The following is a 16,049-nucleotide window of genomic DNA, read 5'->3' on the forward strand; positions in this document are numbered from 1 at the left end:
ATGACTGGTAGTCTTTCTGAAGAGCAGTACTGTTTTCCAGGCTATAATGCCTCTTGTGTCAGGATACAGTTGACTGTGGGGACCTGTGTCATTCTCTATTTGGTGTTTGGTTTAGGCATGCTGGTTACTGTTGTAGGGAACGCTGTTGTCATCTTGTCAGTCGCTTGTTTCAAGCACATGCATAAGCCTACTAATGTAATGATTATGTCTCTGGCTCTGGTTGATCTGCTTGTGGGTGCTGTTGTGATGCCCTTCGTCTCCATTCAGACAGTTGATGGCTGTTGGTTCTATGGAGATGCCTTTTGTTTGCTTCACTCCAGTTTGGACATGTTTCTCTGTAGTCTCTCCGTCATCCACCTAATTTGCATTGCTGTGGACCGATATGAAGCAATATGCAATCCTCTGCATTATTCCAGCACAATTACAATGTCAGTGGCCTGGATTATGGTAGGTGCCAGCTGGGCATTGGCTGCTACATATGCTTTTGGACTACTGTACTCAAAGGGAAATATAGCAGGGTTAGAGGAATATATAGCATCTATAAACTGCTTGGGCAGCTGTAATTTTATATTAAACTCTCTCTGGGGAGTCATGGACAGTATTATCTGCTTTTTCTTTCCATGTACTGTCATGATTTGCCTGTATGCTAAAATTGTTTTTGTGGCTAAACGGCATGCAAAAAAGATTGAAGATATAAGCAATGTTATGAAATCAAATGACAGAGGTAAAGTTGGGTTGATTAAACAGTCGGAGCACAAAGCAGCAAAGACTCTGAGTATTGTCATCTGTGCATTCATCATTTGTTGGCTGCCGTATTTCACAATATCTGTAATTGATGCTTTCTCTGGTTTCAGCTCACCTTTTGGAGTCTATGAAACCTTTTTTTGGTTGGCTTACTTCAATTCCACCTTAAATCCAATTATTTATGCTCTTTTTTATCCTTGTTTCAGAAAATGTTTAAAACTGATTGTTACATTGAACATTTCTTAACATAAATCCTAAACATAACAATCACAGCAATATGTTTATGTGATCTGAGCCAGCTATACAGATAAATAGTTAAACAAGCCCTTGGTAATATGTCCACATTAGGACATGTTGTCATTTTTAATTCAATCTGGAGTATTTGTCTTGGTTTTTAGTCTTGTGTGATGATTGTTCTTTGCCGCTGATGATACTCTACAGTAATTTTAATAGAAAAATCCTATATTGCAGTCCTAGTCACTGCAATGTCTTTCAAATTACAACTGGACATATTTGTTGCCATGAGTTGCTGGATATAGTTTGAAAGCAAAGCCACATCCACTCGCTCTCATTATGCAGTCAGCATAACCACATATTTTCCATTCTGTCCCCTCACCTAAACTTTTTATCAAATAAATGTTCTTTTGGTTGTGATTTAGGTTGTGGCCTGACTCCTATATTTTACTTCCTGTGTGTCAGGGTTGTGACATACAGTAATAGAAACTGGTCCTTTTTTTCTGTTATATATTTGTTATCCCTAGTCTTGTTTTAGTGCACAGGTCTTTTGTTTGTGTGTGGTGTGCTGAAGTGACAGATTTTTAGACACTTGTGTGGTGGATCCAGGATTTGTTTCTGTATATCTCCCTGCCTTGTGAGTGTGAGTTTGTGTGTGTTTCCCATTTGTTGTCTGTCTGTCTGTTCCTGGCTGGGCGTGGTTACCTGGTCCCTTTTCCTGCATTTTGGAAATCAAGGTTCAACTGCTACTGTGCACACTAGCGGATCCAGGATAAGGTGAAAAGAGGAAAACTCTGAACTGGGTGTAATTATGTGATGTGTGTGTTTGTGTGTGTGTTTGGACGAGCGAGAGAGAGAGTCTGTTGTACGTCGATTGTTGGCGCGATCTACTGTTACGGTTACGGGTTACGTATGAAGATATGAATGTACAGTGTGCCAGAGACTGGTGAAAATGAACGACCATGTTTCCTGTGCGTATGTTTAGTATCTTTGTTGCATGAAATTCAATCATGGGGCTCATAAGCTAGTAGGAAGATTTGTCCAAGAAAGAATATAAAGATGTCTTCACCACCTGGGAGATCTACAGACAAACCTGAATCGCCACACAGACTCTCAGCACAGCCTGTAACTAGTAGGTAGCATACTAACTAGTAACTAGTAGGTAAGATTTGTCGAGGTCGTCATTCTTGTACTTGTCCTGGCCTTTCACATGGAAATATTTAAAGGTATCCACCACAGAATTGGCTGTTGTCTCCAGCTGTAGATAGACAACATGTTAGATAAAGGTAAAACGGTTGAAAGAGTTTAAAAGGTTTTTGACCTTTAAAACTTCTGACCTTTTCATGATGATATGCTTAAAATTATTCACCTTCTGTAACTGTTTGTACAAACAACCCCATAGTTCCACACATCTTGTTTTGAATTTTAAATCATTCCCAAAAGTTCAAAATCAATGTTCTACGTACCCTCAAAATATATCCCTTGTATATTCTTATACAAACTGTTCAACTTTCTTTAACAGTTTCGTTACAAGATTTTAAATGAATATAAATACAAGCATATATCAATATTATTATTGCTGTAATACTTCTGGCGTGTTGATACAGTTGTGGTCAAAAGTTTACATACACTTGTGAAGAACATGTATGTCATGGCAGTGTTGAGTCTCCAATAGTTTCTACAACTCTTATTTTTCTGTGATAGAGTGATTGGAGCCCATACGCCTTTGTCACAAAAAACATTCATGAAGTTTGGTTCTTTTATGAATTTATTATGGATCTACTGATAATGTGACCCTCTGCTGATTCAAAAGAATACATACAGCAATGCTAATATTTGGTCACCTAACCCGTGGCCAGTTTCACCTCAATCAGGCGCTTTTGGTAGCCGTCCAAAAGCTTCTGGCAAGCTTCTGGTTGAATATTTGACCACTCCTCTTGATATAATCAGTATAGTTCAGCTAAATCGGTTGGCTTTCTGACATGGACTTGTTTCTTCACACTGTCCACATAATCTCGGTCAGACCATTCTACAACCTTCATTCTAGCCTGATTTAGCCATTCCTGTATCACTTTCTATGTGTGTTTGGGGTCATGATCCTGTTGGGACACCCAACTGCGTCCCAAGACTGTTAGGATCTTGCAATCCTTAGTTTAGAAGAGGCAGACCCACAGATGCGGACACAACACCAGACGTTTTCATCAAAACATGGAACAGAGGTTTATTATAAATCTGGTCAGCGCAGAAATAAAAACCACAGGAGAACGGAGTCCGGAGCGTCAGTGGAAGACACGGAATCCGTAGCAGCAGGTGAGGACGAGGAAACTGGCGTAATGGATGGAGACACGGAGATCGATTCCAGAGAGAAGCGAGTGAATGGATCTACAAGGTCCAGGAAGAGACACAAGCACAAATGACAAAAAAGACGATCCAAAAAGGTGCAAAGCACATATACATGACCTCCACGAGTACCGTACAGAGCGATGTAGAACTCCAAACTATCTGGCCAAGAATGGTGGGATGAGCCGGGGTTTAAATACTGCAGCTGATGAATCCTGGACGGTAGATGAGCCTCAGGTGTGTGAAGTGAGCTGGCGGGAACAGGGATAAGGTAACCATACCCAGCCAGGAACGACAACACAGGTAGGGAGAAAACAGAAATGAAAAACACATAACAAAACATAGCGATTGTGATCAGCTCCTGACAAAGACGCAACCTTCTGGCTGATGATTTTAGGTTCTCCTGAAGAATTCTGAGGTAATCCCCCTTCTACTTTATTCTATTTACTTTCTGTACACCGGATGTTCTGAGGGTTCTTTGGAGGCTCATGAGCACAGAATCGCAGAGGAAGACTATACCCAAAGTGTGGCGTAGGGCAGGAGGGGTCCTGATCCCAAAGGAGAAGGAGGCAATGAACATTAGCCAGTTTCGACCAATCTCTCTGTTAAACGTAGAGGGTAAAGTCTTCTTCAGTGTCACTGCTCGGAGGATGTCCGAATACCTGCAAAGAAATAAGTCCATTGATACATCTGTACAGAAGGCAGGTATATCAGGGTTTTCGGGGTGCTTAGAACATTCCAGTATGATCTGGCACCAGATCCAATCGGCAAAGGTGGAGAAAAGGGACCTTCATGTAGTCTTTTTGGACCTTGCCAATGCCTTTGGGTCCGTGCCACATGAACTCCTGTGGGCTGCCTTCCGCTTCTTCCATATTCAAGACACCATCATGGCCCTGGTTAAAGTCTACTTCCAGGATCTGCAGTTCTGCTTTACCACCTCTGAGTTTACCAACTCTTGGCAATGCCTAGAAGTTGGCATCATGGCGGGATGTACTATTTCACCCCTTTTACAATGGCAATGGAGGTCATCATTCGAGCCTCAAAATGGGTTGTTGGCGGACAGCGGCTCAACTCGGATCTGCACCTCCCTCTGCTCAGAGCTTACATAGATGACATTACTATTCTGACTACTACTGCCCCATGCACCAGGAGACTGCTCAAAAAAATAGAGGAGAACATCAGTTGGGCCCTGTGACGTATGGTGTCTACGTATTATTTATGTATGTAGGCCTATTCTTGTTTGGTTCTGTTATGTGGTGTTTTTGTCTCCCTCTTTTGTACTTTTTCTACAACCAGAGCAGTAGAGTAGGCAACATCAGCGCTATGACATGCGGACATTGTGGGACATGTTCAACAAGGAAGAGGAGGCCTCGGTTTAGCAACTTGCCGCCCATCTTGGAACAGAGCCACAGCGCCAGCACATTCTTGTAGGGTGTAAAGTCAGCCTTACCCAGGGACGTTACACCGGGCATCACAAACAAGTTTTAAAGGGCCTTGTCTCCACCTTTGAAGACAAACGAGCTGCCACCAACTCCCTACCACCATCAGGATCCAACCCCCTGCAAACAACCATCTTTGTCCGTGAGGGGGCTAAAGTAACCAGGAGCAGCCCCACACCACTGGAGCAAGGCTAGCAACTTGTATTTCCTCCGGATATTGCAACCACTACCCTAAGGGCTGACTTGGTTCTCTGGTCCCCTTCTCTCAAGAAAGACTTCATTGTGGCACTCACTGTACCCTGGGAAGACTCAGTGGACAAGGTGTTTGAGCGAAAACATCTCCGCTACGCCGAGCTAGCTGCGGAAGCACAACATCGTGGTTGGAACCCTGAAGTCCGCCCTGTGGAAGTGGGGTGCAGAGGATTTGTGGCAACATCTACCATCAGATTGCTCCGAGCCAAAGCCTGCGCCTAAACATCACAGCTGTGTCAGAGGAAGCAGAGGGAAGCAGCCAATGGCTTTGGATAAAGAGGCAAAGACCCCTGCTGGGCCCCAAAGTAGCATGCAAGGCAGACACAGAGGGGGGGCTACTGGGACGCCAGAAGTCACTGTTGAGCCTTCCGAGGCGTCGTGGGCTCATCAACAAAACGCCAAAGAAGGAGGGTGCCCACTTGAAAACCCCTATGTGTCTACCCTTCATCGTCAAGAATACTCTCTTGATAAGTGCTAGCACATAAAGGACATATCTACATCTTGTCCTGTGTTTTGAAATCTGTGAAGCGCCAGTTCCATTGGCAGAAAAACAGGCCCAGAGCACAATACTACCACCCCCATGCTTGATGGTAGGCATGGTGTTATTGGGGATTACCTCCGAATTCTTCAGAAGATCCTAAAAGCATCAGCCAGAAGGTTTGGCCTTGGGATGCAGTTGTGTGTTCCAACAGGACAATGACCCCAAACCGCTTCACCTGGAGGGATTTTCCCCCTAGCATTCTGGTGCGTTCATCGCTGTTGGTCGTTGTGGAGGGGTACCCATAGCTTGGCAGGTGACTTCTGTGACGTGGCTCCCCTCAAGGCCTTCTTGGTGGACCTGGTGTCTCATACTTGGGGAATGCCACATGTTAGACTCGTTCTACTTCACTTAGGGCCTCAGTCAAAGTCTTTGGTGCAGCTAGGTGGATGTGCTCTTTAAGTCACTATGGCTAGAGGTCTCAGGCAAAGGCTTGACTGGCTAGCTCCTCCGATGCAGCTTAATCGAAGGTGGGGTAGCCCTGTCATGCATGGAGGCGGATGTCTGCAGTGTAGGCACCCAAGCTTTCTCCATTTATCCACTGGTGGCTGACCAGCTTGTCTCGGGCGTCGTCAATGATAACATGCTGGCCGAATTGATGCTGAAGTGCTCTCTCAACAGCTTTCCAGTCCAGACACGCTCGGGACGAAGGTCAATGAGGATTTGCAGAGCTTTGACTTCTAGGAGTTGGATTGCTGTTTATTGCGCTGCCCAGTTATCGAACTGTGCAGCCAGCTGTACTTGAATGAGGTAGGTCTCAGGTGGCTCTTGTAGTGAGGCAGCCTCATTGCACTCTGCTGGGGGCCTCCTCGGGGAACACGTGGGGCTGTCAGTACATCATTGCTGGCAGTCATCAGGTGAAGTGGTGTGGCCTCTGACGTAGCCTGGAGAGGGGAAGATTCCATGTATTTTGTAGCCGCGGTTTGGCCGCCCCATGCAGAGTCCCTCGTCGCTGTCCCACCCTCACTGGTCTGGAGTTGCTGACTCCATCCGGAAGGTCTGTGGCTCCTACCCCTTGCTCCCTCCCCTTCTTTATTCTGCTGTTGACCAACTTTGGCTTTGCTCCTTCCATGGCATGGATGGGTTGTATTAGGTCTTGAATCTCTCCAATAAGGCAGCCATCTTTCGGGATTTAGGTTCAACGACAGCCTTTAATGATCAGCAGTTGTCATCACTTAACCATAACAGTGTGGCAAGCATGAGGTCACTCACAGCACACACACACCGCCCCAAGGCATGCTGGGAAAACCCTGTCCCCCATAGTCCCCAACACACCACAATATCCATCTATCTTTGTCTGCCTACTCCTCTCACTCCAGGAAAAAATACAACACCAAGGTTGAAAATCTCTCCGCTGCCATCTTCTCCCTTGACCAGCAGTGCGCATCCGACCCCTCCCCAGAACTTCTCAAGAAACGCCTTAACCTCCAGACAGAATTTGATCTTATAACCACCAAGGATACCGAGCCCCTACTACTACAATCGCGCGCTACTTACTATGAACATGGCGACAAGTCCAGTCGTCTACTAGCACACCAGTTAAAAAGAAAATCCACCTCCCGTCTGATACCCAAGATCTGCACCGAATCAAACACCCCCACTACTGACCCCGTGGAAATAAACGTCACATTTAAATCATTCTACCTCTCCCTTTACAAGTCTGAGTTTCCCTCAGACAATACAGAGATGACTCAGTTCCTTGCCAACCTCAATTTCCCAATCATCAACTCCGACACTGTGATAGCTCTGGATTCTTCAATTTCCGTTGAAGAACTACTCTCCGCAATCAGAGCCATGCAATCCAACAAAGCACCTGGCCCTGACGGATTTCCCATAGAGTTTTTCAAGAAATTCAGCACTAAACTCGCACCCCTACTCCTGGCCATGTTTTATGAATCACTAGAGAAAGGTACACTCCCGCCCATGCTGCGTCAAGCTTCAATAGCACTCCTCCTCAAAAAAGACAAAGACCCCACCGCCTGTGGCTCCTACAGACCCCTATCCCTTTTAAACGCTGATGTTAAATCCTTGGCCAAAACGATCGCTCTTCGCCTGGAAAGAGTCGTCCCCACTATTATTTCGAAAGAACAAAATGGCTTTTTTGAAGGGCGACAATTACTTTTTAAGACTCGCACCCTTCTCAATATTATCCACTCTTCTCACTCTGTATCCTCACCAGAGATTGTAATCTCCCTGGACGCTGAAAAAGCCTAAAAACAAGGTAGAATGGGAATACCTATTTGCAGTACTGAAGCAATTTGGCTTCGGAGACAAATTCAGCAGCTGGATCAGATTATTATACTCATCACCACAGGCTAGTGTCCACACAAACAATATTCGTTCAGACTACTTCACGCTACAACGGGGGACCCGCCAGGGCTGCCCCCTATCTCCACTCCTCTTTGCCCTGGCCATCGAACCATTGGCCATCTCATTACAATCTTCTACTCTCTTTAAAGGCGTTATCCGTAATGGCATCGAACACAGACTATCACTACATGCGGATGACTTGTTGCTCTACCTAACTGACCCCATATCTAGTCTTCCAGCTGTTCTGTCCATCCTTGACACATCCAGCAGTTTCTTCTGGCTACAAAATCAACATTTCTAAGAGCGAGTGTTACCCCATTAACACTTTAAGTTTGCAACTCCGCCAAACAGACCTCCCCTTTAACCTCAGTAGCTCGGGGTTTAAGTATCTCGGCATCAATGTGACCCGTTCATTTTCTGACCTCCTGTCCGCCAACTTCACCGTGCTCACTTCAACCCTGAAAACTGACTTTCTTAGATGGAACAGTTTACCGCTCTCCTTAATTGGGAAAATAATCGTGATCAAAATGAACATTCTGCCGAGATTCCTTTACCTGTTTCAATCTCTTCCTCTATTCCTTCCGAACCTCTTCTTTGACTCGTTAGACAAAATGATCAGCGCCTTCATCTGGGGTGCGAAGCCTCCAAGGATCTGCAAACCACTACTACAAAGATGTAAGTTCAGTGGGGGTCTCGCCCTTCCAAATCTCCAATCCTATTATTGGGCATTCCACATTGACAAACTCCGCAAATGGTTGAATTCCCCTGAGCTACCTTGGTGCAGGCTCGAAGCCCAATCGTGCTCCTCCGCCACTGCCCCGATCTACTCGTCCCTCCCAACCAAGATCTCCCAATTCACTAAGAACCCCGTTGTTCGTAATACTCTAATGATTTAGTACCAATTCAGGAAACACTTTAAATTCATAAACGCCTCCCCCCTGGGTCCAATACGCAACAACCACCTGTTCCGCCTTCATTCTTGGACTCTTCCTTCTCAGCATGGCACTACCAAGGCATGCAATGTTTCCTTGACCTGTACTCTGATGGCAGTTTCAACAGCTTCGCCAAGCTGTCAACTCAACACAGACTACCTGCTAACCAATTATTTAGGTACTTGCAAATCAAACACTTTGCCTGCAGCCAATTCCAAAACTTCCCCTCTCCTCCCCCTCAACTCATGTGGGAAGACCTGCTATCGTTCAGGACTCACCCAAGTGGGACTATATCTAAGATTTAAAGCCGTATTCTGGACCTTGGGGACCTATCTAACTCGAAAACACGGGCTGCTTGGGAGACTGAACGCGAGACTCCATCTGGACATAGACTGGTGGGACGATATCCCAGCAATCTGCATACTGCCTCATCCTGTGCCCGTCTCGCTCTTATCCAGTTCAAGGTCGTGCACAGGGTCCACTTCTCTAAATCCAGATTGGCCGAAATGTACACAGACGTAGATGACAATTGTAATAGATGTTTGATGCCTCACTGTAACTTAAGCCACATGTTTTTTCTTTGCCCCAGGCTCCTCAATTACTGGGCGGGTTACTTCAACACACTGTCCACCATATTGGGAATACAAATTCAACCCATCCTCGGTACTCCGTATGACCCACTCCGTTTTAACACCCCACAAAAAGAAATCATGATGTTCACCTCTTTGCTTGCCAGGCGACGCATGCTCCTACATTGGAAATCCCTCACCCCTCCCTCTATTTCGCAATGGCTTAAGGATACAATGTACTTTCTTAGACTCGAGAAAATCAAATGCACTATGAGGAACCACACTGATAAATTCTTTCATAGATGGCAACCTTTCCTCTCCTATTTCACAGATCTACAGGCTATGCCAGACCAGTGACTGATTACCAGAACACAGATCAGTTCCTTCTTATTTTATTTTATCATTTTAATTTGCATTTCAGGCAGTCCAGGACGGGGGTGTGTGAATGCGGGGTTGTATGACTGTGGGGTTGGGTGGGGCTTTGGGGCGGAATGCCATCTCTGTTTTTTTTATTTCCTGTTTGTTTCTCCCCTATCTCTCTCTCTCTCGATCACAACCTATGATGCGATTTGTTCTAACCTACATTGCTGTTTGACATCGTCCTGTAAGTTCTGTATGTACCCTATGACTTCATTGCAACTCTAGCCCACTTGTGTTTTACCTCAGGGTCTATGTATAAAGTTCAACAACAATAGTAGGGATATCACAACCTGCCTCCCTACTCTCTATATCTCTCTCTCCTCTGTCTATATAAAAAATGATCTTCACCAAAATTCCCTTCACCTGTATGCAGAATGTGATGTACAATATCTGCTTCAATAAAAACAAATAGAAAAAAAAAAAACTTTGTCTGCTTGATTTTTTTCTGGGGCATTTTCAATTTATTGTTTTATGTATTGTAGGTGGGTCCGTGGAATACCTGGTGTTGTTTTTTTCTACTTTTCTTTACTTGCAGTGTGTAACAGCTGTAGCTTTTACAATTTTATTTTAGTGGAACAATTCCATAAAGTTGTTTCGGATATATTTCTGACCTCTGTTGGGCCTGAGGGTTCATGGACTCATTCTTAATGCATTTGTGTGTTCAATAAAGATTATGTATTTATCATTTCTTTCTGTGATGTGAATTTCCTCTTGTCTCAGTCACCACAGTCACAATATTGTTGCAATACTGATGCAGTTTACTAAATGAAACAAGTTGAATATCAATTCATCTAACTTCAACAACACGATTATGTAAACTGTCATATTTTAGAGGCATATGTAACAAATGTATGGGCAACAGTATTTGGTAAGGAAATTAGAACCAGCCAATTAAGTTCCTCTACTGGAGCAGGAATGGATGAAGAATATGATCAATGGACCAAAAACGGAAAGATGAGACTTTATACAACACACCGACTAAAAACACCAGTTAGATGTAATTATTTATGAAAAAAAAGTTACTAAAAGCTATCTAGTTAATCTTTGCCCCCTACTGTATTAATTAACCTGGTTACAGGCCTGACCAATGCCAAATGTTTCCACACATTGATTTGTTTATTTCTTGTTTGCCCATTGCCCAATCAAAAATAATGTTTGACAGAATAGAGATGAAACAGACTGTGATTGCTTGGATCAGTGTGTCAAGAGATTATTTGTAGGCATTGACGAGGCTATTTGCCTTTGACTGCAGGACAGAGGTCTCTATATTAACCCAGAGAATGTTCTCCCACTAGCCCACTCACTGTTACGTTAAAGTGAGATTGTTTGCATACGCCTGTTGATGCACAATGACGGGTAGTCTTTCTGAAGAGCAGTACTGTTTTCCAGGCCATAATGCTTCTTGTGTCAGGATACAGTTGACTGTGGGGACCTGTGTGATTCTCTATTTGGTGTTTGGTGCAGGCATGCTGGTTACTGTTGTAGGGAACTCTGTTGTTATTTTGTCAGTAGCTTTTTTCAAGCACATGCATAGGCCTACCAATGTAATGATTATGTCTCTGGCTCTGGTTGATCTGCTTGTGGGTGCTGTTGTGATGCCTTTCAGCTCCGTTCGGACAGTTGATGGCTGTTGGTTCTATGGAGATGCCTTTTGTTTGCTTCACTCCAGTTTGGACATGTTTCTTTGTAGTCTCTCTGTCGTCCATCTAATTTGCATTGCTGTGGACCGATATCAAGCAATATGCAATCCTCTGCATTATTCCAGCACAATTACAATGTCAGTGGCCTGGATTATGGTAGGTGCCAGCTGGGCATTGGCTGCTACATATGCTTTTGGGCTACTGTATTCAAAGGGAAATGTAGCAGGAATAGAAGAATACATGGAATCTATAAACTGCCTGGGTAGCTGTAATCTTATGTTTAACTCTCTCTCTGGAATTCTGGACAGTATTATCTGCTTTTTCTTTCCATGCACTGTCATGATTTGCCTGTATGCTAAAATTGTTTTTGTGGCTAAACGGCATGCAAAAAAGATTGAAGATATAAGCAATGTTTTGAATTCGAATGATAGAGGAAAAGGAGGGTTGATTAAACAGTCAGAGCACAAAGCAGCAAAGACTCTGAGTATTGTGATCTGTGTATTCATCTTTTGTTGGCTGCCTTATTTCATAATAACTGTAATTGATGCTTTCTCTGGTTTCAGCTCACATTTTGCAGTCTATGAAGCCTTTTTTTGGTTGGCTTACTTCAATTCCTCCTTAAATCCAATTATTTATGCCCTGTTTTATCCTTGTTTCAGAAAATGTTTAAAACTGATTGTTACATTTAACATTTCTTAAAAATCCTAACCATAACAATCACAGCAATACGTTTATGTGATCTGAGCCAGCTATACGGATAAACAGTTAAAGAAGCCCTCGGTGAAATGTCCACATTAGGGAGAGGTGATTGATTTTCGCTGTTATTTTTAATTTAATGTGGTGTATTCCCTCGGTTTTTAGCCTTTTTTATGTGGGATGATTGCTCTTTTCCGCTATAACAGCAAAGCTACTTTACAGTATTTTGATTCAAAAAATTGTATATTGCAGTCCCAAGTCACTGCAATGTCTGTCAAATTAAACATATTTGGACATATTTGATGTGAAAAATCATGCACTGATCCACGCTTTGGCAACCTTTCCTCCGTAGTTAGAGGACTAACTTGGGTGAGTGTTTTTGCATCCACAAAGAATGAGATTTTTCATTAATTTAAATAAAATCTTGTATGAATTTGTCCTGGTTGTCAATTTGTTTGTAACCTGGACAATAGCAAATAAACTTGCGTGGACTGAAGAGCACTTAATCTTTTCTAAATTGTGTGCTTGATGTCACTTTTCTCGAGGGTAGAGTGGTATCTTGCCAGCAAATAGAGGCAAGAAGAAATTTCCTAAACATTGCTGCAATTTGGGTGTGTTCAGTCTGTGGAGACTTCATGTTATATGCCTTTGATGTCCTGGAAGAATCTAAATAATAGGGTTGAGATAGATAGATAGATAAAATAGATAGATAGATAGATAGATAGATAGATAGATAGATAGATAGATAGATAGGAAATCCTAGGAGGTGCTGCTATGAATCTGATCTAGATGGAGAAAAAGGAAATCTTAGGAGTGTCAGATAACGAACAGATGAACCAGAGCGCAGATTAACTGAGAAAAAAGTGTTTATTAAGCTGGGTAGAGGTATCCAAAGGAGTGGGCAAGAGAAGGCGTCAGGGACATGCAGGGTCAGTCCGATGGCTGGGGGCGAGAGACGAGGTCAAGTGCAGCCATAGGTTCGAGGGGTGGAGACGAGGTCAGGTGCAGGTGTAGGTCGGTACACACAGGAGATCAAGCGAGGGGTACTGCCATGGGGAGCGAGAAACACACAGGAGAACATAAAGGGGCCACGAAACGATAAAGAGCTTTATTGACAATTAGATTTTCACTTACAAGGAAATTGCTTTGGTAATTGGTGCAAATAACGATCAACATAATAAGAGCAAGAAAAAGAACAAATCGTCCACAGCCACATTGCTCTTATGCTTTTTTGTTGGGGACAATTGTTGTGGCTGTGGACGTGTGGACAGCGTGGTGCCTGCACTACTGTGTGTACGAGTCACCTGCGCCTCAAGTGTTATTGTTCGGTGTGTGGTTGTGATGGTGGGTTGTAGCAGGGTCTCTGGAGGTACAGCCGCCTCCTCTCCACAGGCTGCCGGGGAACCTAAGACAGCGGAGGAAATTCCGTCAGGTATCTGAGGCGGATCTCGGCAAGGCACAGGCTCCTCTCTGGATGTTAAAATGGCCTCCCTCGCTTTAAAAATGGCGGCATGTTTACCAAATCATTTTTTTGCCCAAGTTTGTGCCATGCCGAAATCCACCTCACTAAAAGAATCCAGCCTAATCAATAAAAACACCAACCTTTCCCCATAATGATTATTTCAAATTCATCATTTTAGTTTCATCCAATTCCCAGTGTTTGTTTGCGCAAGCAGCTGCGTAGCATCATGAACAATGACTCTCACCCCCTCTCCAACAGGTGCTGGCCTCATACAAAGGCACCCCCCCACCCCCATGTCAGAGTGCACAGAACAGAAGACCCAAGTGCAGATTCAGCTAACAAAGTCTTTAATCAGGAAGACAAAAGTGTCCAGTGGAGCGGGCAAGAGGTGGCGTCGGGGATAGGCGTAGGTCAGGGGCTGGAGACGGGTGGCGAGGTCAGGTTCAAGCATGGGCCGGTTAACAAGGGCTCAAAAGAGGAGCCCTGTCACGGGGAATAAGGAACACTAGGAAGCCACGAACAATAACAAACTGTCAAAGGGCACACAAAACACAGGTGTATACATACCAGATGGGGGAAGAGATAACGAGACACAGGTGAACAACATTAGGGGAGGCAGGTAATCACACTGACGAAGAAGCACATGAGAGTAGGGAGTGAAGACACCTGAAACAGAGACAAGACAGTGAGTTTCAAAATAAAACAGGAATTGGCACATGAGTTGACAGAATGTTACACCCCAGAGCTATAAGTGCTAGTTGTCTGTGTAGGTGCCACATGCAGAGGTCATAACATGCATACATAAGTAAAATACATAGTAAACAAACAAACAAACGAATAAATAATATATAAATGTACAAGATAAAACAAGACAACTGAAATTACTGCTTGTGTGGCATACAGAGCCATCAGTAGGGTGATTTACCTACAGATTTTTATTATTTACATGGTTAGTATGATTTACGTTTAGTACAGCTCATGTTCAGAGTGTGGTGAAAATGGTATGTGTCGTTTCTGGAAAGGAAAGGTTGATTTATTGTTTGAAAAGTGTGATTATTTAGCAGTATGCAGTGTCTAACTCCGACCAGCAGAGGGATTGTTCGCTACACTGGGTGTTCTGGTAAATCTCGCGGGATTGCGTCCAGGGAAGTCACGCGGGAATAAGTTCAGAAAACGAGAACACAGAAGAAGTTACTTGTGTGAGTGTGGCGAACTGTGTTGTAAAATACATATTTTGGCTCTTTGCAGGTAAGTTGGAATTGTGTAATTGGGGAATGATATGTGTTATGAGTGGGTTTATAATCACGTTCAGACTTTATGTGTTAATGTTTATAAACGTTACTTGTTCAACCATTGTAATGCATAGTAAACGGCTAGCCAGTAGTTAGTTGATTGCTGGTTGTTTAGCTACCTCGAGCACGTGTGAGGCTGGAGAGGAGAGCTACGAGCTGGTCTAAAGAGCCCGGACTGCTCGTGTGTAGTTTATAGATAAATAAATAGATAGATAAAATAAATATGTTAATTAATAAGTTATAAGTTAATATGGTAATAAATAAGTTAAGATATATACATGATACATGATTGATTTAATTAATGTGACAATGGCTGGTAGACATGATTGATTGACTGTATTTTAGAAAACAGGTTGATGGTGAATGTACATGATAAACTGAATAGCAATGCAACAGCCATGATTATTGTTGGAATGTTAGAGTAGATGTTCATGATTTTTCTGTTATAAAAGGGAATACGTTCAGAAAACGAGAACACAGAAGAAGTTACTTGTGTGAGTGTGGCGAAATGTGTTGTAAAATACATATTTTGGCTCTTTGCAGAACAAAATAAAAGACCTTCAAATTAAATGTGTAGTGGAGGACAACTTCACTGTGTATCACGCTACATATTTTGGTAGCAGAGGATGGTTGATTCAGCCCACGGCCCAGTCGCATTGAAGCATAGACGGACAGAGCAGAGAAGGACCATGGAGGAAGCAAGGGACGAAGTAAGCAGGATACTGCTGACGCTGGAGGGGGAGGAGCTCATTTCCCTGTGTGAATATCTAATGTGTAACGCACCTGTGACGGGGTTTGCCAGCATAACAAGACGCACCCTCATCAGGTTGGCGGAGACGACGTTAGATGAAATCGAGGAGGGTGAAGAGTCTGCAGAGGCGTATCAGCAGTATCTGCAGCATGTACTGTCCCACCTGGCCTCTCGGAAGCCAACACCAGGGGAAACTGAGGCTGAGATTGTAGTTCAGGAGACAAGTGATTTAAATAAATTGAAAATGCAGTACCAAAAGTTACAGCAGCAGATGGAAGAGGAAATTGGGGTGTTGGAGGAAAAGATCAAGCAGAAGACACAAGCAGCAGGAGAAGACACGCTGCCTGTCATCGTGACCGCAAAGAAAGAGGACACTAGGGCCGCCACCACAGCATCAACCAGACTGCCCGAGGTGACGCTGAGGCGAGAG

The 16,049-nt window shown here is 43.8% G+C and overlaps 2 protein-coding genes across 2 annotated transcripts; both read left to right on the plus strand.

The window, feature by feature from the left end:
- LOC142992148 (trace amine-associated receptor 13c-like) lies at positions 1–990 on the plus strand. Its single transcript, XM_076142468.1, has one exon. It carries the CDS (start codon positions 1–3, stop codon positions 988–990), a length of 990 nt encoding a protein of 329 aa, XP_075998583.1.
- A 10,137-nt stretch (positions 991–11,127) lies between these two features.
- Positions 11,128–12,117, plus strand: LOC142992157 (trace amine-associated receptor 13c-like). Its single transcript, XM_076142480.1, has one exon. The coding sequence runs from the start codon at positions 11,128–11,130 to the stop codon at positions 12,115–12,117; it is 990 nt and encodes a 329-aa protein (XP_075998595.1).
- Positions 12,118–16,049: the final 3,932 nt, after the last annotated feature.

The sequence above is a fragment of the Genypterus blacodes genome, unplaced genomic scaffold, assembly GCF_046128005.1.
Source record: "Genypterus blacodes isolate CSIRO-AG114 ecotype Tasmania unplaced genomic scaffold, CSIRO-AGI_Gbla_v1 ptg000003l_1, whole genome shotgun sequence".
NCBI classification, from domain to species: domain Eukaryota; kingdom Metazoa; phylum Chordata; class Actinopteri; order Ophidiiformes; family Ophidiidae; genus Genypterus; species Genypterus blacodes.